Here is a 24,169-nt window from a genome sequence, read left to right on the forward strand (position 1 = left end):
TGTTAAAACAGTGGAAACTGTGCACCTGGGCATGCAGGCATAATGTCTTTTTTAATCAACCACAAAATGAATAAGCAATTATGGAACCTTTTTCAGCTTAAGACATACAGCTTGAGAATTTTCTCATCCTGGGACTCAAAGTTATTGAAAACATATTACCCTTTTAGTGATACTGGGACCAAGCAAAAAGACCTGTGGGTGTTTTGGGGTCCCAACCCATATTTTAAGGAAGCAAGAGATTGGATAATTCAAGGTAGATAAGTTATTTAAGAGCTGAGCAGGCAAGAAAACCCTGATGTGTCACAGGACCGGTCTCCTGCTTCTACTGTTCGTTGAAAGCAGCACATAAATGCAGGCGTAGGTCTTGTTTACTTGTGTGTATGTGTGTGTGTGTGTGTGTGTGTGTGTGTGTGTGTGTGTTTGTGCATGTATCTTTGTATTCCCCCTGAACTCCCGCTGCTGTTGCTGCTGGCAGCAGCAAAGTTCCCCAGGATAGACGACAAAGTGTCCCGTGATTGCATACGAACTTGCTTTAAAGATGCAATTATACACACAATCACACACACACACACACACACACACACTCCAAGTAAACAAGATCCATCCATTTCTGCATCTATGTGCTGTCTCTTTGGGTTTCAGTGAGGCGTAGGAGATCTGACACAGTGACATCATCAGCCTGCTGCAGGGTGAAACCACAGGGGCCAAACCTCTTTCCCAAACCTCACTGTCCCTCCCTGTATCTCACTGAAGTTGTACTGTATTATATAATATTGTATTACATCATTATGATTGGAAAAGACGCTGGTGGGTTGGGATATCTTGACCCAGCTATCCCTGTACATCTGTGTGGTAAGCAGGTTGAAATACACGGACAAACTCTTGATGTATCTGGGCCAGGAAGCAGGTGCACTCCAGAAATGTCCAACGGTTCTCAACTTGGGGTTGGGAGACACTCGGGGGTCCTTGAGGGGTTTCAGGGGCTCCCCAGAGAAATACAGCATGTTTTAATTTCACTATTACTTCACTGAGTAGAAGTTAGCCCAAAGAGGGGATCTTTGAGAATACATCTTCTCAAATACGGGTCCACAGCCTGATGTGTATCAATTTGGGAGTCCTTGACACCCAAAAGTTTGAGAACCACTGCTTTCCACTATGCAGCGTCTTGATTCAGACTACAGGAATCATTTAAAATGCCATCCAACATCATCCAAAAAAAAAAAAAATCAGACTACTGTCTCGCCCTTTCACCGTTTTAACCTGCTTTTGTTGTCCACTTTCTGACTGCACTGCGACTGGATCTCAGTCGTCACATCTGTTATGCAAAGCAGGTGAGAGGGTAGGAAGGCGGCATCCAAAAGAACAATGGCAAGTGAAGGGGTCTCTACAGGTGAGGCACTGCGGAGCGGATTGTCTTCGATGACTCATTAGTGGGAGGTGCAGTGATGACGTAGTCGCTCATGCTGATACATTTCTACCCACAGTGATGTGGTTTACACCCATGGTTATGGTAATCATACTCACTGAGATGATATTTTTACCCATCGTGACGACATTTCTACCCATACTAACATTTCTATCAATAGCAATGATGTTTCTGGCCTGGCAATGAGGTTTTTACCCGCAGTGATTAGATTTGTACCCAACATGTGACTATTCTAACAGATGTGGATGATGTTTTTATTCACAATAAAGACATTTCTACTTGAGGTCCACAACGTAACCTGTGTCAGCTGCGAGCACTTGTTTTTCCTCATGGATTTGATGGCCAGATGCACAGCACATTTTAATACCAGGTAAGTGGGTTAGCGAGAAAAAGAGACAGAGGAAATGGAGGAGAAGTCTAGATATTGGCAGCGAAGGGATCTGAAGCCAGGCTCATCTGCCAAAGCGAGTCCCACCGCACCGCCCTCTAGGTGTTGTGAGTCCCAGTGCTGACTCCATCACTTGCAGGATTTTCTGCCTTTGATAGGGGGAGCGAGTTAGTTCAGTGTTCATCTTGTGCTGAAATTGAAAATAGCTTCCCCGGCTGTATATGAAGTGGTGGTGAAATTCGCCAGTGCATAAAACAAGGCATAAATGTTAATCATAAGTTTGTCTGTCTGCTGACTGGAGGGAGGGCATTAGCATGACCTTAGCTCGGTTAGCGTGCTAGCGGCGGCAGAAGACCCGTGACCGGGGAGCCTGACTGGCGTCTCCAGCCCCAGGGGAGAGCATCACAGCCAGGGAGGAGCGCTGTGCTAACAGCCTGCTGTCTGGTTAGATGAAGGGATGAAGGGCACCAGGAACCCTGCAGGAGCAATGCCGGCAAAGCAAAGGCACCAACCCAATGATCACTGACAGATCTCGTTTGTATTATTTTCAGATCCTCTAGATACTCTAAGTGTAAGTTTAACAAAAACAGGTTTTTGCCTCTAAATCTGGTAACTTTGGAAAACAGCTGGGCATATTCACACATCGACTGGGCTGTCGTATGAGGCAGAGCAGTCCTCTGTTTATGTCACATTTGCTTTGAAACAGGCCAGGCAATTTGATAAGCTCCTTCATTCAATATACAGTAGAACTCCAATAAGAGTAATGTGAACAGGCAGAAAACTGGGAGATTTAGATAGATAGATAGATAGATAGATAGATGGATGTTCCTGTCCCAGGCACCACTATGTTTTGAAAATCTAATTTCTGCTTACCTGCAGTCAGATTATGCCTGTGGGCTCATGGGAAAGGTAAAGCGATGACGACAGCCGGTTAGCTGTACTTGGGTAGTTCCCAGAACCATTAACTTCCACCCCCGTCTTTATTGGACACCGTCCTCAAGGATTTTATTATTTAATGTGACGCTTAAAGTGGAGAGAGGCGGGACAGGAGGGGAATGCTTTCATCGTGGCTTAGAGATATTGTTTGGGACTCAAAATGGACTATAGACTTTTATCTGATGACAGCAGATATGACATATTTTCATTTGCTTTGGGCTCAGGAAAAGACTAAGTGTGCTGAGCCCCAGTCTCTGGGTGAGACTTAATTTCTCATTTGGGTCCCTGGGTGAAAAGGCTTGGCAGCACTTAGATCACAGTTGCCTTTTTCCAAAATAACAGTGTCATAAGGAAATGAAAAAAAAAAAGAGAACCCACTTAAAACGCAGCCACTGCTAACAGTGTTAAAGGCACTGCCCAGTGCAGCTGGATGATGCATCACTATAATAATAATAACAACAACAACAATAAGAAGAATGATAATGGATTACAATTATATAGCACTTTATCTAGATACTCAAAGCTCTTCACAGTGAAAAATCACTTCAGCCACCACCAATGTATAGCAGCCACAGCAGCCATTACATCATTATTGTGAAAAATATTATGTCATTATTGTGCTCTAGATCCAAACGCCTGGTATTTTGGATATCATAATAGGACATCCACGTGTTGTCTTTTCCTGGTGTTAAAGGCTGCATGCAGTAAAGAGATGCCATTTTCTGAACTTACTAGCCATTCAGTTATCCCATCCACATTACTAATGGCTGTTTATCCAAAATCTTGTGTTTAAACATCTTATGAAAGCACCAGCAATCATCTCGACATTATTGTCACATTATCAGTATCAACGTATTCAGGCAAAGACGTCATGATCCTTTGATCCATGTTTATTCCCTCTTTTAGAGCAATACCAGTATCATACAATAATTATGAACTTGCCATATATTTGCCGGTGTCTACACTGTGGTTAGGAGAATGACAGGGACATTTAGCGATTAGTGAAAGGGAGTAAAGAGAGATGACACAATGTAGTACTGGCAGTTCACACTTGGCAGACCAACCAGTTCAGCAAACACTGAGGCTTTGACTGGAATGGTTTCATGTTTTTTTATGAATTGAGAGGCAATTATTCCTGAAGGGACAACTCATCTTCCAACAGAATTTCTCTATTATATTCAATCATTTCTATAACTACATGAAATTAATATGATAAATTACAATAAATGAATGAATACAGAATCATGGTGTGTGTGTATATATTGTATAAATGTAGGTTAATTAGACTATATACATAATTTACAATATACAATATAAATGTATATGAAGTGTCTGTGCATGCGTTTCTATACAAAATTTTCTAATGCCCCTCTTGGCTGCCTGTATAAGCCCATTATAGACATAAAGTGCACATTGCAGCGCAGTGCAGCCACTTTGAAGCTCAGAAGTGTCCAAGAACACAGTGTCCACACAGGGAAGAACTGCACGTGTGTGTTGGAGCCACAGGCCCAGGGCCAAACAGCAATGCACCATAACAGGGATTACAGGGACCCTATATACCCTTCATCCTCCATCTTTGGATTGATTGGCTGGCTCGACCACCTCTGCAGATCTCTGCATCTTTCCTTGGCCCCTTCGCTGTTCCAGACGCTGGTTACTGGAGCTACACATGTATGGTGTCGTCTTACCTGAGCGTCATTATGTAGTTTCTACCTCACAAACAAACTCTGTGGCACATGATGACATGCTTTACCCTAACATAAGTGACATAAATGCAGCATGCTGTTGACTCGATTGTGTGCTGTGCCATTTTACAGCCAACCACCTCACGCATAAAGAGAAATATTTGCAGCACTTGTTCAATAATTACAATGTGATGCTTAATTAAAACCCTGCGGGGAAATTTTCTTTGTGCTTGGTATGTCAAAGGTCAGAGCCAGCTGCAGAATAGCTCCCCTGACACAGGAAGGAAATTCAATGTCTTGATCAATGTGACTTCGGCTGGCTAACGCTCGGCCACGTGTGGGCGGAGCCAGACTGAAACATCTCGCCGCCCTGCTGCCCCTCAGCCCTGCCGTCACGTTTGCCCTTGTGCACTGGATCTTCCACAAAGCATTCGGCAAATGTTGTGTGTCAGATATCATGTAACATGGACCCAGCACCGGCTCGGGAAGCTACACCTAAATCCATATCTATATTCTAGATATGTGAGCCATGTCAGATGCACAAACAGTCCTCAGAGGAGAGGCGGTGACTTGACTTGTTTTAAGGCTGGGACAAATCACATGAAAAAAATCCACCTTGCCAACAGCAGTGAGGCTCCGCAGCCTCTCTGACTGGCATTAAAGGAAAAATCCACCCTTGGTTTCTCTCACAGCTTGATAACATCTACATCCAGTGTATTCCAGGAGTTTATATTTTATGAAGTGTAACTTACAATTTTGATGTACTTGCTTTACCTCACCCTGCCTTGGCTACTTCAGTTACATACGTCCTAATTTTCCAGAATAATTTTTAACCACCTGAGAAGAGACTTAGGTGGAGAAATCACTAGTGATAGAGTTAAAACTGAAGAAATATGAGAATGAAATGAGAATAATGCAGTGTTGCGCCATGCCTTGTTGTTCTAATTACACAAAACGGCTCAAAGAGATACACAAAGATGCAAGCTGTGGCTGCATTGCATTCTGGTCTATTGAGGCTACTGTCAATAAGGAAATTGGCATCTCTGTCTCTTCTGTGATGGATTTACCCAACATGAGTCTGGAAAGAAACCCTTTTTGATTCTGTACCACAAGAAATGCACAAGAAATACTTCAATGTGACATCATGCCATCTATATGATGCTACTCATCCAGAGAAATAAGAATAACACACCACCAAACACAAAAATGCCAAAAATGCGCTATATATGATCAATAGCTGCCTTCAACGGTGTTATTTCAAGGGATGGTAAACTACACTATTCAATATTTCATGAAAATGGTTTGTATTGAGAACATCGAGAGCTGCCATCGCCCTGCAGGTTCTAAAGAAGTCATAAATCCACCTGTCAGCTGGTTATTAGTTACCTGAGAGCAGCCACACAACCTCACTCAGTCTCGCTCACAAAACTGCGCCTGATTGGCTGATTGGCACTGAATAGCAGTAGCCTCGGATAGATGAAGCTGAGAGTAATTTCATTTTATTTTATTTTTTTTTCACATGCCATTATTTAAAAAGAAATTTGGGCTTTTGCTTGCCGGACAGAAAATTCAAAAGGTTTTTCTTCCTGCAAGCATTTTCCACCAATCAGGACACTGCATAATAGCGTCAAACCCTGTATAATTTGATTTTCCTGCCAATTATGTTTCTAAATGTTTTTTAGGAGTCTACCTATGCTGATATGACTGCTAAAATTAAAATTACTTTGTAAGAACGTGAAAATATTAAAACAACAATAGCCTTATTGTGCCTAAATACATTCAAAATTTGGTTTTTGAAATTCCAGCCCCCAGTGTCTGCCTGAAAAATATCTGGCCCTTGGACAAATGTACTTGATGACCCTCGCTCTACAGCAGTGTTAGCTGGGGAAATATTTGCTAACATATTGTTGCAGCGCTGGTAAGAGCCATAGCTATGTCAGCTGCATGATGTGTTCACTTTGCTGGTTGGTTGAGACAGTATCATGACCTATAAGCAAGTAAGGTCTCAAATGTTGGTGGATGATGAAAATAGCACTCAATAATAGCACTAAAAAAGAAAATCGCCAAATTTAAATGGGTTTATCATCCCTTTAAATGTTTTGAGAATTTTCCCTCTATTGCTGCCTCGCTGTTCTTGCCTATATCAAGTCTCGGCCATGTCTTTTTCTTTATTTATCTTTCTGTTTAGGTCTATATCGTGCTATCTACACAGCCTGCAACTGCAAGCAGACATTACAGCAAAGTAAAGACAAGCCATCTTGTGTGAAGTACTGCTCAGAGCTTCAAGTCAAAGAGGCGCACGGCTGTCCACAAGAGGGGTAGCTCAAATTAACAAAGGGAATGTAATTCCCTGAAGGGCACAATACTCACAAGTCTGCCTACACTTGGCCTACATAGTCGGCTGCTAGAGAATTCCCCACACCACACCAGGCATCTCTCCTGCGCTGGTGCTGCAGGATCTTACTATCAGTTCCTCTTGGGCATCCAGAAACAGTGCCGCAGCAGTGCAGCACGCATGTAAAAAGTGTGAGACTGGTATCTGTGATGGCCACGGCACCCCTGCACAGAGAGTGAAGCGTGCTTTGAATCGCAGGTCCCGTATTGACGCGATGAAAAGCTTCCATCATCATGCACTGCACACCCTGCACTCACAGGCCTGAGAGGAAGTCAAAGCCAGGTAAATGAGGTGTAAAAATACATCAGAGTATACAGCGCGCCACCACAAAGACACACACACACACCCGCCTGGCGCTGTCTCTAAGAGCCCAAAGGTCTCCTGCTCATAGAGGGTTAATGGAAACAGATTGCAGGCTACATGAAAGGGGAAATAACCTTATAAAGAGGGGTCGGGGGAATATATGAGGACTTAGGATGTGCCCTTGTCCTACACACATGGACGAGGGAGAGACACAGGGACGGAGAAGGTGAGAGGCAGAGACAGAGTGATGCAACAGCTCATGTGAAACGGGTGGAAAAGGAAAAGGAAAGGGATAGGTCTCAAAAACAGGTATCAAAATATTGATTCGAACACCTTTGACTCATACTGCTGAAAAACAAAGTCCGGCCTACGACATGTTTCAAATTTCAAATTTCTAATAGCTTTCGGGGTTTCTGATGGTCAGCAATGGGTCATTTTCATCAGCAACCACAACCAATATATGGTTTCATCTAACAGCGGTCCTGATCGACCACTATGCATGTAGATCTCGATTCTATCCCTGCTGAAGGCAAGATTGACTCGATTCCTTCACATTCAATGGGAGTTGAGATGTGAGAAGGCCTCCGTTTGGAAAGTGCAGACAATACTGTTTCTAAGACCCGGTGAATGGGTCCCATCACTCTGCTGCCTCATGCTTTCATTCTCGGTGGATATTGAACAAGCTCTCACAGATCAAACTGGCCTTGGTGTAGTAACAACAGCACTGGGATTCAGAGCTATGGCAACAACAGACTTGGAAATAGTATAGCGAACACCAGCTTTACTGAAGATTTCCTACTGGTCTGAATGTCGGGTGTCCATCATAGCCATACTGCCTGATCTGCGTGCTTCTTATTTAGATTTTTTATTGAATCTGTACTTCACCAGGTTTATCAATTACAAATCATTATGCAATCATGGCATGGTAAAGGGCAAAAGGGTATCGGGTGTGTTTTAAGGTAACTGGTACATCTGTGTGTGTAACAACGTACACAGTAACTCTGCAAACAGAATTTGAACTTGAACCTTTGGACAGGCCGCCACAAACACAATATTGACTCAGGCTAGCATGCCAATTAGCCTCAACGCTCATGCAGGCTTCTCCGGTTTCTCCAAAGCGGCACAAATATCTTTATCGACTTAATAACGATGGGGAAATTGTGTCTCTGGTTGAAACAGGCTGTGGTGAAACCTGCAAATTGGAATGTGCGGCAGCTATCTGAAGCAGCAACGTTTGGAGTCATAAAAATGGAGCCGCTGGAAGAGTAAACTGCCACCAACCCTCCATTTTTTTTTTTCCCAATTTGTTGTTATCCCACCCATTATTTCCTCAACCCCCACCCCACCTCAGCCAGGCACTGAAAACCTATTGGAGAAGGTACAGTATATTCTATGAACATGCTTATATAAATCAAAGATGTGTGACCATGTTGGTTCGTGTCAGTTAAATCAATTAAATATACCACAATCATCTCCATCAATCAGAAAATGCAGAAGAGTGGCCTTCAGCAAAGGATATATGTATAGTATATGTAGGCTATGACAGATTATCAACAGAAAACACATGAGTGGGTCATTATTAAACAGTGGAGGATAAAAGTCAGATGTATAGCTATTTAGATTAAATGTATTTTTCCATCAAGGGCATTGTATGGGAATATCAAGACACATATAGCCTTCAGCATATATGTTATCAATGTTACTGAACATGCAAGATATAAATACATATGGTTCATTCTAATGGAAAATTTCTTCAATGCTGCTATAAGGAAAAAAAAAGTGTGTCTGAGGCACTTAACAGCAAGTCTACAGTAACCCTCTCTTATGATATCTCTGTAATATCTCTGTAATATTCCTACAGGGAGTTGAGGTTCTGTTGTGATGTGCAGCATCTCTCTCACACTGATCACTGAGTACTGTGTGTGTGTGTGTGTGTGTGTGTGTGTGTGTGTGTGTGTGTGTGTGTGTGTGTGTGTGTGTGTGCGTGTGTGTGTGTGTGCTCACCTTTGAGCAGGGGCAGCGGGGTGAGCTCCACCTGGGAGCTCTGGTAGCGGAACTGAGACGAGCTGTGGGACCTCCTCTGCCGGGCTCTGCGCATCGACCTGCGGGGGAAGCCATCCACCTTCTCCGCTGAGGGCACCGAGAAGCCGGTGGTCGGCGAGGACGGGCTGGACGGAGGCAGCTTGGTCGTCTCCATGATGGATGTTGATGATGATGATGCGGTGTTATTTGCGAGCTGGAGTGTGTGTTGGAGTGCTTAAAGGGGAGTTATGAGAAGATGGATGGACGGATGGATGGATGGACGGATGGATAGATGGATGGATGGAGGGAGGGAAGGAGGGAGGGAGGGATGGATGGAGGAGGGAGGGGGCTTTTTGATTCACCGATAGATTATCAATTGATCAAATTGAACAGTGTGTAGGAGAGGGGAGAAGAGGGGGGAGAGATAAAGGAGGAGGGAGGAGGAGGAGGAGAGGGGGGAGGAGGAGGTGCAGAGATGGAGGGGAGGTTAGAGGAGGAGGAGGAGAGGTGAGGGCAGATATTTGGAGGTATTCGCTGGGTGTCCGGTCCGTTTTGCGCGCCTTGCCGTCAGTATCAGGGTCGCTGCATCCTTTACTTGTATTTTTTATTTATTATTTCTCTCCCTTTTTCATGCACAGATGAAAAATCGCATGTGCACCATCCCCGTAAAGGAGCAGCCTAGCAGATGATGCTCAGACAGGCGCGTCTGTCCTCCTGAACACACTCACACACACATACACACACACACACGCCTCTCTGCTGCTGCTGCTGCCGCTGCTGCTGCTGCTGCTGTATTGGCGTCACACACCGACTAAGTCATCGGCCTAAATTTGGACATTTATTTATATATTTAACCGCCGATGTATTGATTCCTTTCTTGCGCAAAGACGACCACAAATCTTTGTAATCAAAGCACCGATTCAAGCACCGATTAATCTCCTTGTGCTCCTCCAAATTAAAAAAAATAATAATAATAAAATAAAAAATCACAATCGGATCCCAGGCCAGGTTAGCTGATAGGCCTGGATGTGTTGCTCCTCATTGATCAGTTATCAATAAATCAGTGATCGGTCCTGGAGGTGGATGACGGTGATGATATCATAAAATCATCAATCTGGGCCCACCTCGGCTGCCGCATCACTGTTGTCCCTCTCGCTCGGTTTATCGGATCCTCCTCTGACCGTGAAAACGACTGTTGGTTTTTGTGTTTTTGTTTTTGTTTGTTTTTGTTTATTTTTTTTTCGTAGGTGTTAATCGTTCTTCTGGCCAGGCGTTCGCCCCCCGGAGCTCCCTGCCGTCCTCCTACCGTATCAGGGCGGGGAAACGGTCCCTCACCGTGCCGACATGTGCAGCTCTTCCGCCAGGGGCCGATGCAACACCGAGATCCCGCTCCTCTCTCCGCTCGGCGCCTTGCCTCCTCGGTTAAAAACGGAACGGAAGAAGCAAACGGGGGTGAAAAGCGCTGCCTCTCCCGCAGTGGCAGCTCCCTGTGAAGAGCTACAGGCCCGTGTTATACAATACCACCCCGTCTGTGTCTGTTTGTCTGACGCGTTTTGCTCATGTGCCCCCTTCTCGGTTCCCGTTATCCGGTCGTCCTACAGCGCCTCAGCCAGCAGCGCCAAGCCCGCCGCGCTTAGCCAGACTGATACCGGAAGTGCGGCGCCTCAGCCTTCAAAATAAAGGCGTTGTGACTTAAAAAAAAATTTAAAAAAAATTAAAGACCCACTACAGGTCGATGGCTTTCAAAGTGGGACCCCCAGGAGCCCTTGAGGGTCTTTCAGGAGGTTCTCAGCAATAAAGGAATAGTTAAATGTCACTCTCATTAAAATGCTTGTGAAATTCATCTAAACGCAGGTCCAGTGTGCTTTTACAAACAGTCTTTTGGGCTAATTTTTGGTGGTCATTTTTTGTTATTTCCTTCTTGTTTTATGTTATTTTACTTCATTTTTTTTACTGTTATGCTAATTTTTGAGGTCATTTGTTGTTAATTTGCTCATCACCTTATCCCCTATGTTTCTGAAAGAAATCAAGTGAATTTGCTCATATTTCAATGTTCTGACGCCCTTCACAAGCATTTAAGCAAATTAATTTTGATATCGACCCAGCATCACTAACCTTGCATTTCGTCATCACCATCATCATCAGCAGCAGCAACAGCAGCAGTATCAGCCTTTATTCATTCATTCATCCCTTTTCCAAACAGCTTATCCTGCTAAGGGTCACGGGGGGCTGGAGCCTATCCCAGAGCTCATTGGCCAGAAGTTATTCATGGTACTCATGTACTCAAAAATTTCTGAGGATTGTTCCTCATTTCTGGCAATGTGGAGTTTAATGTGGGGTCCAGAACATGAAAAAGTAAAAATAAAAAAGTGAAATATGAGTATTTTGTCATCGTTGACTTGAAAATGTGGGATATACTACCTTTTCATTGGACTTTTTGTTTAGCATACCTGTGAGAAGTTCAACCTGCTTTTCCACACTGTATTGCATGTTCTTTGCCAGTAATTCTTTGTCAAATATATTCTTTATTTCCATGTTGATATGTAATTTCAAGCAGTGTTGGTCAGAAAAATAATAATAATAACCTTAAGGTAAGGCAAGCCCTTGCATCTGATATAATGATATAATTTAGGCCCAAATTTTAAACAGTGACTGGATTTCTGGGTCAAATGGAGCCATGAGTGATGAATGACAGATTGTTTACTCTGTGTGTTAGATTATGAATTGGAGGTCAGCCAAGATGGCACGCTGATCCTGGTATGCCTTTTTCAGATAAGGCCTCCAAATAAATGCCATCATGAATAGCCAGTTTATTCTCTAATATAATACAGACTGGTCACAGAAAGTAGTAAAGGGTGGGGAGCGGCCACACCTTGCCATACCCAGCTAAAAGCCTTACCCATGTTTGTTTAAAAAAAATGCTGCAACAAAATTCCACGATAATACTTTTATTTCGAAAGTTGCAGGCGGATGTGCTTCACTCATATCCCGGCTGGCTTGCCACTGGTGCCTCAGCCTAAGGTGGTGCAAGGAGAGAGGAGAGAGGCTCCTCACTGCGGATGACGCTATATGCTGGATTTATTTATTTATTTGCCTTTATTTATGTGGCCTTGCTTGCCTTTTAAACCCCGTTAATTTCACACAGACGCATCATTAGCCGTTATGCGCCCCGCTGCTGTCCTCTCTCTCCGTTACCTGTCCCAGACGGCTGGCAGCGGCTCGTCCCTTCATCATCTGCCGTTTTATTCGCTCCTGTTCTCCAGCAGCGCGCCGTTTGGACGCTCCGTGTTTCTCTCCGTCTCACCTCCCTCCCACCAGACCCCCTCCCTCCTCTCTCCTCCATGCCTCCCTCCTTCTCCCCCCTTCTTCTTCCTCCCCTTCCCATCCGAGCACGTGTGTGTGTGTGTGTGTGTGTGTGTGTGTGTGTGTGTGTGTGTGTGTGCAAGGTTGTAGTTGGCCGTGGCCCCTGGGATTTAGGGATCAAGTCCCATAACCATTGTTCTTCTATCTCTTCACTAATCCACCCCCAAATCCAACCCCCCCACCCCCAAACACACACACACACACACACACACAGTGCCACCTCGGCTGCCACTGAACTGTGTCGTGTTGCTGTGTTTGGGTCGCCATCTCTCCTTGTTGCACTCTCACCATAAACACACCTCCAGCTCATCATATGGAGCTTGTGCAGAACACCACGCGCCTGCGCCCCTTTCTCTCCTGTAGTGCTCTTCCTCCTCCTCCCCCTGCCTACCTCCCCCCTCCTCCTCCTCCTGCTTGTGTCGCAGGTGAGCTCAGCTGTCTGTCCTCTGGTGAAAACACTAACTGGGTGGCCGGTTGGCTCCGGACAGGCCTGGGCCGCCCTGCCGCTCTGCCTCACAGTTTTCATTAACAAAACTCTACACAGCCTCAGGAATAATCTTCTAATAATAGTCTGCGCTGTTAATGACACTCTGTATTCTATTAAACGTGTCTACAATCTAGTATAGACTATATTTGAATAATAATATGTATAAACTCTTAATAACAGTTTGTACTTAGGCTAATGGAAATATTCTATGAGATATTAACTGGTGTCTCTATTCTGATAATAACAGTCCATCAACAACTTTCTGTAGAATGTTCTGTTCTGTTCTGTTCTGTTCTGTTACTCAATTTTATTTAATCTATCAGTGATGCTCCATAATCATGTCAAATGTAAATGTAATCTATTCACAATTTCTATAATCATTTAACAACAGTACTTAATCTGTTATAATAGCCCGTAGACCAATGGCCTATTGGAAACTGTTCATATTAACTCATGGAACAATCAGCAGCGACTTGATATGGGTCTGTTTTGCACCCTGAGACCAGACAAGACTACAATAGACTAGAATAGAAGAATAGAATAAAATAATTTTATTTTTCCATTAAGTGTATTGCAACTTGAATAACAGCATAAATACATTATTTTTGACACACACACACACATACACACGTGGCAACTACAAATTAGAGCTGGGCAATATATCAGCATCGTGATATGATGACAAGATACCGTCTGGGATTTTGGATATCATAACACAGTGATAGAGCATAACTGTTGTCTTTCCTTTTCAGTGTGGAGCTACAAGATCAAAAATATCATACTGTTTGACTCTATCCATATTGAACAGCCCTACTACAAATACTTTATCTACCTTTATCACTAACACACACACATACACACACACACACACACACACACACACACACACACACACACACACACACACACACACACACACACATGGCCCCAGATATTAAATCATTAAATGCAATCGGGAATTAACTCTCATATAGTTAATAATCTACTACAAAAAATATAATTAGGGTTTAAATCAGTAAATAATTTCAACACGATCAAAGTGCATAAACACAGCTAGAGTTCCTAAACATGTTACAAAAAAAGCTGCTGTCCAATCTACATTTCCTCTGATCAGCAGTTCCTAAACATGGATTTCAAGCAGCCTCATGGGTCAGATACAGTAAGTTCCTAGGATAAAATCATTTATAACTTTGCCTATTTGTTGAAAAGGTTTGGGAACCAAACCCTATGTCATCATCATCATCATTATAATTATCATCAGTGCCATCAATGACATTGTCAGCACATCATTATTGTCATCAAAGACATTACTATCATCATCAACATTATCACCATTATCAATAAAAATGTCATCTCGCTATCACTGACATCCTCAATAAACTATTTCACTATGTAAGTTGCCAACAAACATACAGAATTGACAAAATATATATATGTAGATAATTTCTTATATCCATCCGTTTGGTGGCATTTCGTCATGTAGCAAAGCAGCTTACAGCCTGTTGTCATGAAAACTGTCCACTGAGGTCAAGTCCATAAAAGCCTGGTAACAAACTCTGCAAGCAAAGGCCTGCTAAAACTTTGGTATGTTTACAGAGCTCCTGAAATAACCATGCATGTTCGGAGCTTCGCTGCAACATGGAGCTAAGTACAGATACTGCAACTGTAATTTCTCTAATAGGCAAAAATTGAATCATTATCTTTAATCAGATTGGCACACATAAAATTGGCACCTAAGCACTAATTGTCACATATGAGCTAATTATGAAAATCTTAATTTTAGTTTCATTTTTTTATAATTGACCCAAATCACCCAAATGTGAATTCCCATGATTATAATATACTAAACAGTCCACCCATGCTAGGGGTGTACAGCTGGCTTCGGCAGTGTGTTCACAATAAGATTAGAGGCACAAGTGAAGAAGTCACATTATGGCACTTCTCAGTGCTATTGCGGAGACAGTTTTGAAACTTGTCATCTCTTGATTTGTGGCACAAACACGCCTAAAGTAAATTTTCTGTGACATGAACCATCGTGGGAAATGTATCTTTTTTGCATTTAGGTTCACACTGCCCAGTTACAAGCAATCAATTACAAGTGACATGTAGCTTGTTTATTGGATGGACAGGGACACCCCTCATCAAAGCCAATCTGATTCCAGTCCTTATAACATAAGCTAGGCATCATGGACTCATCTCTGCTCTTTGCTGTAACTGAATTATTCTGTTGTTCACATCAGTGAAGAACAAATGATGAAATCGCTGCATATGAGCATCAGTCAGGTTTGTGGTTCATTTAGTTGCATGAGAAACTGCTAGCTATCAGATGTCAGCAGCCAGCTCTTTATACAGATAAGTCCTTGTATTCTGTGGTTATTTCAATTACATTCTTGCTACTAACAAACTGCAGAACAGTCTTGGACAAGGACCGATGCATCTTTGCTGTGTGGTTATTTGGTGCCACCTTGAGTTCCAGTGGCATCGTTCCTCTCACCTGCTTGAACAAACCACACTAAAAGTGTAAACACTCCAGAGTTAAATTAAACCACTCCAAGCTTGAGGTTAACATGCCCTTAGATTAGCATTCAGCCAAAGGGAATCTGACCTTTCTTGCCCACATGACAAATACCCCTTTTCCACCAAAGAGGTTCCAGGGCTGGTTCAGAGCCAGTGCCTGACTTAGCACCGGTTCTTTGTTTTTCCACCGCCCAAGCACCGGCCAAACTGGTTCGAAATCGGTTCCAGCCAAGCACCAACTTTGAGCTGCGGCTAAACAGGGGCCAGAGAAAGAACCGATGACATGACCAACCACGTCATTGGTGGGTGGGGTTACAGACCCAAACGGGAACAGCGAACGCTATAAACGCATAGCTAAACATAGTCGTCGTTCGTTCCGACCACGACGGGTAGCCATACGACGGGTAGCCAGCAATAATTGCGTTTTTCGCCTCTGGATTGCAATGTAGGCTTGTAAAGACACGAGCAGTATTTGCATCGCTACGATGGGTCGTCCATTTGCCGTCCATGTTTCTTGTTGTCATTCCGAGCGAGCGTCTCACACACCCACACCCACGTAATCACATTTTACGCTGACGTAATGACGTGGCTCTGACTTGGCTCCGCTTGGCTCTTGGCCAATGGAAAAGCAAACCGGTTCTTTGTTGGAACCAGTTAAGCACCGAACTAGCACCAGGTTCTTTTTGGTGGAAAAGGGGAAATTAGGGTCACATGTCCCACCTGCATGTTGCATTGCCTGGTATCCACTCATCACACTCGAGAAAATCATAAAGGGAGATGTTTCTTGAAGGATCAGTAAACAGGGAGGACCCAGGCTGAGAAATGGGTAATGAGTTGAAGCTAAGACCAGGATTAGGGATGGTTGAGACGCTCGAGGTAGTCTGAGGGGCATCAAGAGGACTGGGGACGGTGACGAGGGGTCGCAGGGGGGTCGGATTAGCAGCATTTTCTTGACTAAAAGTAGGGGTTGAGGAAAGGGCAGGAGCCGGCGGAAGATCTAGATTTGTCTGAGGGCAAACTGGGAAGGCAGAATCTTGAAAGGGAAATTGTGAAAGGGAACATTGTGGATTTGAAAGGTGCAAAGTACCAGTGAATTGGCCTGGGTGACGCTGTGGTGCATTCTCAGGGCAAGCCTGTGCTTCTAGACCACCGCTGTCTCCCTTTGGGGGCATTATAGTGGCTGAAGAAAGGCCAGGAAACACCAGAGGAGATGAAGAATTTGGGATACTGGATGTGGGGTCGATGGATGGGCTAGAGGAGGCGAAGAGGTCAGTAGATGAACTGCTACACATGCTTGAGGTGTTTGTTGTTAGAGCAGGAATTGAGGTTGAGACGTGAAAATCTGGTGGACAGGGGAGGGTGTGAAGACCTGGATCAGAAGTCAAGAAGGTGGAGAGTGGGAGTGGAGCAGCAAAACTGGAGTATGAGGTCAGAGGAGGCACAGTATTGGTGCTTGAGCACATTGGAATGGTGGTGGGTGTTGTCTCAATTGGGACAGGTGGGGAGGTGGAGGCTAACAGTTGATTCGCGGAGCCCAGGGAGGGTAAAAAGTTTGTATCTTGGACAGAGGATGAGGTCTGCGGAGGAATGCTAGGGGTGCTGGAAGCCAGCAGGCAGGCGGCCGGGCTGGAAGCAGAGCCTCGCAGGCGGCAGACAGGCTCATGACGCTCCAGGACTTTGGTGTAGAGCTTGAGGTCTTTCTTCAACGCAGCGATCTCCTTCTCCAGGGCCGTGTTGGACCGCTCCAGACGCTGGAGCTCCTGGAAAGGAGAGGGAAGAGGAAAAAATTAGGAAGACATAGGACAGGGAGTCAAAGAGGAGGAGAAAAACATGCAGAGACAGACAGTGAGAGGATAAGAGGAAAGGAGTCAAGTCAGGTTTGTCTATATTATCCCTGAGAGGAAGACTCATCTGTTGGCGCCTGCAATAAACACACTAATTAAAGAAATATATCAAGAGAAAACTATAAGCATTATTGCATCCTGTCCCAGGGCACACACCAGGCCTCACTCGTACTTTACTAAAATGCTAAGCCCTGCATGATGAGTCAACTTATAATGACAACACTTCCTAATAAGCTAATTTTGTGCCATTTCTGCTTTGCTGGAAATAAGAGGGAGTTCTAAGTATCACAATCTGAACCTGCTATGCTGGTAGTGCAAGTTCAGCATAACCAGACTGGGTGGGTGGTGAGAACAATGTGGTTGTCAAATAATTGAGCACATAGAGATGAGAGATGTAGCTGCTGCTGATGACTGCAGGCCAGGGATGTTTCTTGTGAAAAATACAGCATCAATATTTGGCGAGAAACCCACAGAAATCAGCTTGGATTCGTTCAGAGCCTCTAGTGTTGTTCGGTCGGTCCCACATCACCGATCAACCAACACACTCACAGTTTGTGATTACAGCTCCATTAGTTTGACTGCAGTCTGAAAGCTACTGATTCGAGTGTCCATAAAGTCTCTCCCCTGTAACAACCGGCATTTGTCTCCACCGAGCTCAAACGGCTGCTCTCATTGCTCTCATTACCCTGAGAGCAAAATACACGGTTAAACACAAGTGAGATTTAATACTCAAACTGAAGCAAAAACACAGACTTGAGTAATGCACAGAAGATCAGCTTCGGTAACAGTAAACACAGGAGTTGAAACTCGTCATACTCAGCCCGAGGGCAAAGATCGCCGAGTCAGTTTCCAAAACAGTAACGCCACAAGTGTGTTTGTGTGCCAAGCTGCAACTCAGCCAACCAGGGCTCCCTGACACCACGGATCTCCTTACACTGGTCTGCCAGCAATTTCTGAGAAACAGACATGAAGCGAAAGCGAAAGTGCGGGGTCCTTCTGTCTTTTCACACACCGCACACACGTGCATGCACACCGCTCCAACCTATTGTGGTGTAGGATATTCCTGTTTTGGCCGACAGGGGAAGGAAGAGAAAGGGAAATTAAGCTTGAAAAAAAGACAGCGAGCTCTGTCTTGTGGTTAGTCTGGATTTCCTCTTGTCAAACTGAAAACGACTGCAAGTGCATCACAAGTGACTCACTTCAAGGAATCTTCAAGGCCTCATATCTACTACTAAGAAACAGCAATCGGATGATAAAAGATGATTAAATGATGACTCAAATGCTATAATAGCCTGTTGATTTACCTCCATATTGCAAAAATTCTGGAGAAACTTTGATCCAAAACATATTTAGAGTAATCTGACTGTTAACACAGTTGTGTAAATGCTTCTCTGCATGCTGTGACTGCGCAGTATTTTATCTTTATTTGCCCAGGACAGGCAACATCAGCTGAGCACACATAACCTTTTTTTTCCCCAGGAAATGCTCTGCTTCTTCTCTGGGTAAATGACATATGCAAAAAGTTATTCTGCTCACACCTGTTGAACACATTGTAGCATTACTATGAGCAATGTATTGTTTCCAATTCATGTTTTTCCTTTTTAAATCCATGTATTTACTTGCTTACTTAATTTTACTTCTTTATCTATGAATTATGAATTAAATCTATTTGTATTTATTTATGAACTGTTACAGGGAGGTTTTTGAATATTGTGAAGATGTGTAAGTGTATCATAGAGTTGTTGTCACTTCTGTCAGTTATAAAAAGTAAATAAAAAGCATAAATATAAAGTTTGTTTGTGTACTTAAAGTGCATTATTAGGCTATTATCATTTATTATTAGGCTAATAATTGCCATACAACAAAGAATACCCGTCTGTGGCCTGAAAACATGATGCCAAGAGTTTAAAAGGTCAACATCTTTCTTTGGATTTCCTTGAATTTATGAATCAGATCGGTTGTGCTGTCCAGTAACAATGTATGTGCTAACGCCTTTATTTAAAGTAAGAAACGGAAAGTTTACCAGCATATGGCAAAAGCAGAAGCAGCGGCTGAATCGAGCAAGAAGATCTTCTGACAAGTAGTTTTCCCACAGTAACTTCTTCACACAAACTTCTGTCAGCAGCAAAGATCTATCTGTTGGTGTTGTGGATTAGTATATACTTCAATATTCAAAGGTCAAGTAGAGTATACTCTGTGAGGACAAAATATAATTATGAAAGCAAATTGTGGAAAAACTTTTTCATCCAAATTCCTCATTCATACTGAGAACTTTCTCAGTGAAGACACACATTGTTTTACTGAGGACATAAAGTCATGAAACCCAAACAAAAACTTCCACTGGTGCCAGAAAATGTATCAAGTACGTGCGTGTCTGCATGTGTGTGTGTGGTGTGTGTGTGTGTGTGTGTGTGTGTGTGTAATTTGGCCCCTAAAAAGGGGATGCATGAATGGACTGGCAAGGAAGGGAAGGGAAGGGTGTGGGTGTGTGTGTGTGTGTGTGTGTTTGTGTGAGTGTGTGTGAGTGTGTGTGTGGGTGTGGGTGTGAAGGGGGCAGAGACAAATGGAGAGCCAATGGGGTGGGAGGAAAGGAAGGGAGTGAGAGAGTCATTCTTATAAGGCAGAGTGTTTACAAGAAATGGCTGTGAGCGCGCAGCCTGATTTCACAACACACACACACACACACACACACACACACACACACACACACACACACAGACTGGAGACACTGCTGCCACTAGTCACTGTGTAATTAGCGCGTGTGAGAGAGAGAGCGAGCAGCAGGGACAGAAACAGGGCCAGAGCGAGAGTCCAAGAGGAGAGAGAGAGAGAGAGAGAGAGAGAGAGAGAGAGAGAGAGAGAGATGAGAGAGAGAGAGAGAGAGAGAGAGAGAGAGAGATGAGAGAAATGAGAGTGAGACCTCGTGCAGCTCGTCAGCCCTCTCGGTCTGTTTCTTCCTGCTCCTCCGCGCAGCATCTCTGTTCTTCTCTCTTCTTTTTCCTCCTCTTTCTCCTGTCTGCTGCACCTCTCCTCCTTTGTCCTGTCAAGACAAGCCAGCCAGGTTCACACAACGCTCATGTACAAAAGTGCACATCCTCGTGTGCGAGTGCATACTTCTCTTGTGGCATACCCTGCAGCCTTTTTCTAGTAATGACTGTTTTTAGGCAGACGTCAAATGAATTTTTGATATTGCGTCATGTGTTTTGAATGGATTCCATTGCTAGTGAGGTAATGGGAATAACCTGTCACATGAAGGGTCATGTCATCTGCAAGTGAGACGATGAAGATGTAAACAGACTTGGATGTGGATGGCAGGGACAATTGATGTACTGTAGCGTTTATGTTTAATTCAACAGTGACTCTCGCCAAGTGAAGCCTCCCAGGGCAAACTCAAACTGACTGGACTATTTGTCAGGCAACAATGAAGTGAAACTTGATGAATAAATTGTTGATTTCCATCATGTTTTCCTGTAAAAACTTAAAGTAATCAAGGTGGTCACATTCAGTTTCTTCTATCAGACATTTATTCCCCTCTGGAAACACAGTTTCTTTTTTCTGCTTTGGGTCATTTCCCAAATGACAAGTCAGCTACAGAGAGAACAAGATATGCTCAGCTGAAATATTAGAAATACCCGATGACATATGTTTGGCCCTGGAGGCTCAAGGTTGTTACACTTTTTCTTTGCCACCATTGTTAAAGTTGTTTGCACTTGGCTTCCACCTAAGCTTCTACATACCTGCCTGAAAGGAAGCCAGCAGAGGAAGGAAACCCTGATAATGAGTGACAACTATACAACCAGCTGAGATGCAACAGTGGCAGCAGCTTTAATGTATTTGTCTTAAACATCACTTATTTTGCCTTAACATAGTCTTATATTACTATGATATTGCTGATATTCCTAACTGGGCTACAGCATGTCTGTGGTACTCAGTGCTACGTTTATTGTCGCTTTATCAAACACAAATCAAATCAAATTAAATTAAATTAAACACATTAATAGTTTCATGTTATGTGCCACTTTTCACAACAAAGCAGAACAAAGTTACAAGCTGAAGACAGACAAGACAAAGGGCAAATCAATAAAACAGAGATAAGAAAAGAGAAACTAACACACAGAGGTGAGGATACAGATGGTAATAAAAAAAAAAAAACGGCAAAATAAATAGAGCCATAACAGCAAATGAAACGTGCACTTTTCTCCTGCAGTATAATATTCTTATTATATCTCCATCTATCTATCATAGCCTATGGGTTATATGCAGTTCATGCATTTATTGTGATATTTGTAGCCTGTAGTATCTGACAGACGGGGTGATTGATGCTTGATTGCTTGCTTGCTTTTTTTGATTCACTGACTGATTGACTTACCGAGTCAGGAGTGTTGCTTTGGCGTTCCTCCGCTGACACCGAGAAGGGGCTGTCGGGGTCGGATCTGGTCTCCATGAATAGCGGGGGCATCTCCTACCCCTCAGCCGGTCCGACGGGACTGGGGCAGGGTGGAGGACTCTCTGGTCCGTGTGTGCGCGCAGCTAAAACCGCAGCGCTGCCATGCACAGATCACAGCTGGCGCAAAACCAGTGCGCCTGTGTGCAGCTGGGGTCATAAACCCGGGAAGCCGCAGAGTGACAGGAGAGGAAAAACGGTAGTCTCGACAAATTTGGCTGTCTTTCCTTGGTGCAAACGGCTGCTGAGCCTGGCTCTGCTGCTCGGTGACTTGTGGAGCAGACTGTCAGTGTTTAGTCCAAAGACTGGAAGTGCTCAGCGCACACAAGGCAATGACTTTTTGACCGCAGGAGGTTTGGCACCAACACAGTATGTGGGCGATGCATCATCAGATAGGCAGCCTCTGCTTTCAGTTTCACTTTCTTTTAAAAGAGGCTCACGCTGCCTTCATGTGCCTCCAGAAGCTCCGACGTGAGATCCTGCAACTTCAGCCTGGATCTGCCAGTCAAGCAACTTGGAGGCACTTTGTGCAGCAGCAGCAGGATGCAGGGGAGGAAATGCATGTAGGCAGCCTAGTAATTGATGTGGTAGAGGGGGCTTTCCTGTTTCTGTGGTCTCTCCCCAGATTCCTTCCATTTTGTCTTTACAGCTATTGACCTCTGCGGTTTTGTGGGAGTTTTTTTTTTATATTTTTTTCTTGGCCTCCATCAGGATTCAGGTAGGGGGGCTTTTTCCTGTAAACTGTGGGCTTGTGAAGCCCTTGAGACTGTTGCAGTGATTAATACCACTAAAAAAACATTGAACTTTTTTGTTATTGTTGGATTTTGCTGGATATTGAGAAAATTCCCACTCTCCAATATTAACCACTTGGGAAACTTTGCCTAGCAATTTCAGCATCATCCGTTAAATAATTTCTTACATATTTATTTAGTGTTTGGTATAGACATTCCACCACATAACTTATTGAACTAAGCGGGTGTTGGTCCTCATGGTCTTATCTTAATCTTAATTTATCATATGTAGGTTACAGCTGTATCTATGCATTTCCCTCTTGTGCACTCTGCTACCTCCTCCTTATTTATTTACAATTTTTATCTACTTTTATTCAAAGTACTTTGTAAACCAAACTTTAAAATAAATGTCATTATTTGTGGTGCTGTTGCTTCTACTTTGTGACTGGTAATATTTCTGACAGCACATGAAGGCAGCATGAGAGTATATAAAGGGCCATGCCCATATTTGGCATGGGGGTGGACTTCCTACACGTGCGGGGAAATTCTGTCCCGCTCTGCCGGGAAGCAGAGCAGCGCGCACCTACACCCGCAGGAAGCAGCCAGCTGGAGAGCATCCCGGCAGATTGTATGGTCCAAAGGGGAATTTCTCAGGTCGGACCGTAGCCTGGAGCGAGGAACATTTATTAGCTCGCAGGAAATGATGATGCAACCCCGAAGTTATTCGGGACGTTGGAGGAAATGGGCGTGGGTGCGAGCGGGTCCGTCTGCATGTCACACAGCAGTTTTATTGTAAGCTGTGAATAGTGACTGAGAATAAATGTGACACACCGATCACCACCAATCAGCTGGTTGACTACTAGATCACTATTTGTCTTTTTTGATTTTGTTTATTCAAGCATTTCATTAACTCCATTACCTCTAGTTAAAGTAGTTTTCTTTTACTCAGAGGTGTTAGTATGAGCACAAAATACACACACGCTCAGTGGCCACTTAATTAGGTCCACCTGCACAATCTAATATAGTCCAGTCCAACTGTTGTGAGGCCTATAATGCTCAAGATTTCTTTTTTGTCACAGTATGAGCTACAAGTAATTGAGCTCATAGTAAGTGATGCTGTTGTCCTGGACTGCATTTTATTGAGAGGTGTTTCCACTATTCTGTCCCCCTCATGTATATAAATAGGGGAGGACAAAAATGAGAAACACCTCAATATAATGTAGTCCAGTACAAGACTTATGCAAACTACAACCTCAGTGATAAACATAGAATTAAAGCCACACAATGTCCACAATGTCAACACAAACTGAACATTGCAAAAAGGTAGAATTTATGCAGAGCTGTTGCACTGAACTGCAGACTGCAGTGGATATGGGCCTCAGTTATCCACAGCTTCAGGTTTTTGTAGACAAATGAACAAAAAAAGAAAATGAATCAGTATCCAGGGGCGTAGCCATCATTTCAAATAGATATGGGGGTATAGAATGAAGACTTTTTTTCCCCCCTTATTTTCCAGTAACCACTTGTCTGCATTGTCACATTGTCTGGTCATTTTCTTGTGGTTCTTTGTCATTTCTTGGCTTTTTGCCCCATGTTTCTGAAGGAAATCCAGTGAATTTTCCCAGGCT

At 43.7% G+C, this 24,169-nt stretch overlaps 2 protein-coding genes across 2 annotated transcripts in view; both read right to left on the reverse strand.

The window, feature by feature from the left end:
* Positions 1-10,731, reverse strand: part of ppp2r5b (protein phosphatase 2, regulatory subunit B', beta) — a 42,326-nt gene extending 31,595 nt beyond the window's left edge. The window contains exon 1 of the mRNA XM_030076256.1: positions 9,138-10,731. Coding sequence (XP_029932116.1) covers positions 9,138-9,330 — 193 coding nt within the window. The 5' untranslated portion in view covers positions 9,331-10,731. The remainder of the gene's footprint in view (positions 1-9,137) is intronic.
* Positions 10,732-16,229: 5,498 nt separating this feature from the next.
* Positions 16,230-21,825, reverse strand: batf2 (basic leucine zipper ATF-like transcription factor 2). The gene is made up of 3 exons (XM_030075741.1): positions 21,736-21,825; positions 20,287-20,406; positions 16,230-17,282 (listed from the first exon to the last, which is right to left on the reverse strand). Exons 1-3 carry the CDS (start codon positions 21,823-21,825, stop codon positions 16,230-16,232), a joined length of 1,263 nt encoding a protein of 420 aa, XP_029931601.1.
* Between the last annotated feature and the right edge of the window lie 2,344 nt (positions 21,826-24,169).

The sequence above is a fragment of the Myripristis murdjan genome, chromosome 18, assembly GCF_902150065.1.
Source record: "Myripristis murdjan chromosome 18, fMyrMur1.1, whole genome shotgun sequence".
NCBI classification, from domain to species: domain Eukaryota; kingdom Metazoa; phylum Chordata; class Actinopteri; order Holocentriformes; family Holocentridae; genus Myripristis; species Myripristis murdjan.

Coding starts and splice junctions, on each gene's coding strand:
- batf2 (XM_030075741.1), bottom strand. CDS start 21,825: ATGCCCCCGCTATTCATGGAGACCAGATCCGACCCCGACAGCCCCTTC. Junction 20,407..21,735: donor AAAGCAACACTCCTGACTCG/GTAAGTCAATCA, acceptor TTGTCTTGACAG/GACAAAGGAGGAGAGGTGCA. Junction 17,283..20,286: donor GGGCTGACGAGCTGCACGAG/GTCTCACTCTCA, acceptor TCTCCTTTCCAG/GAGCTCCAGCGTCTGGAGCG.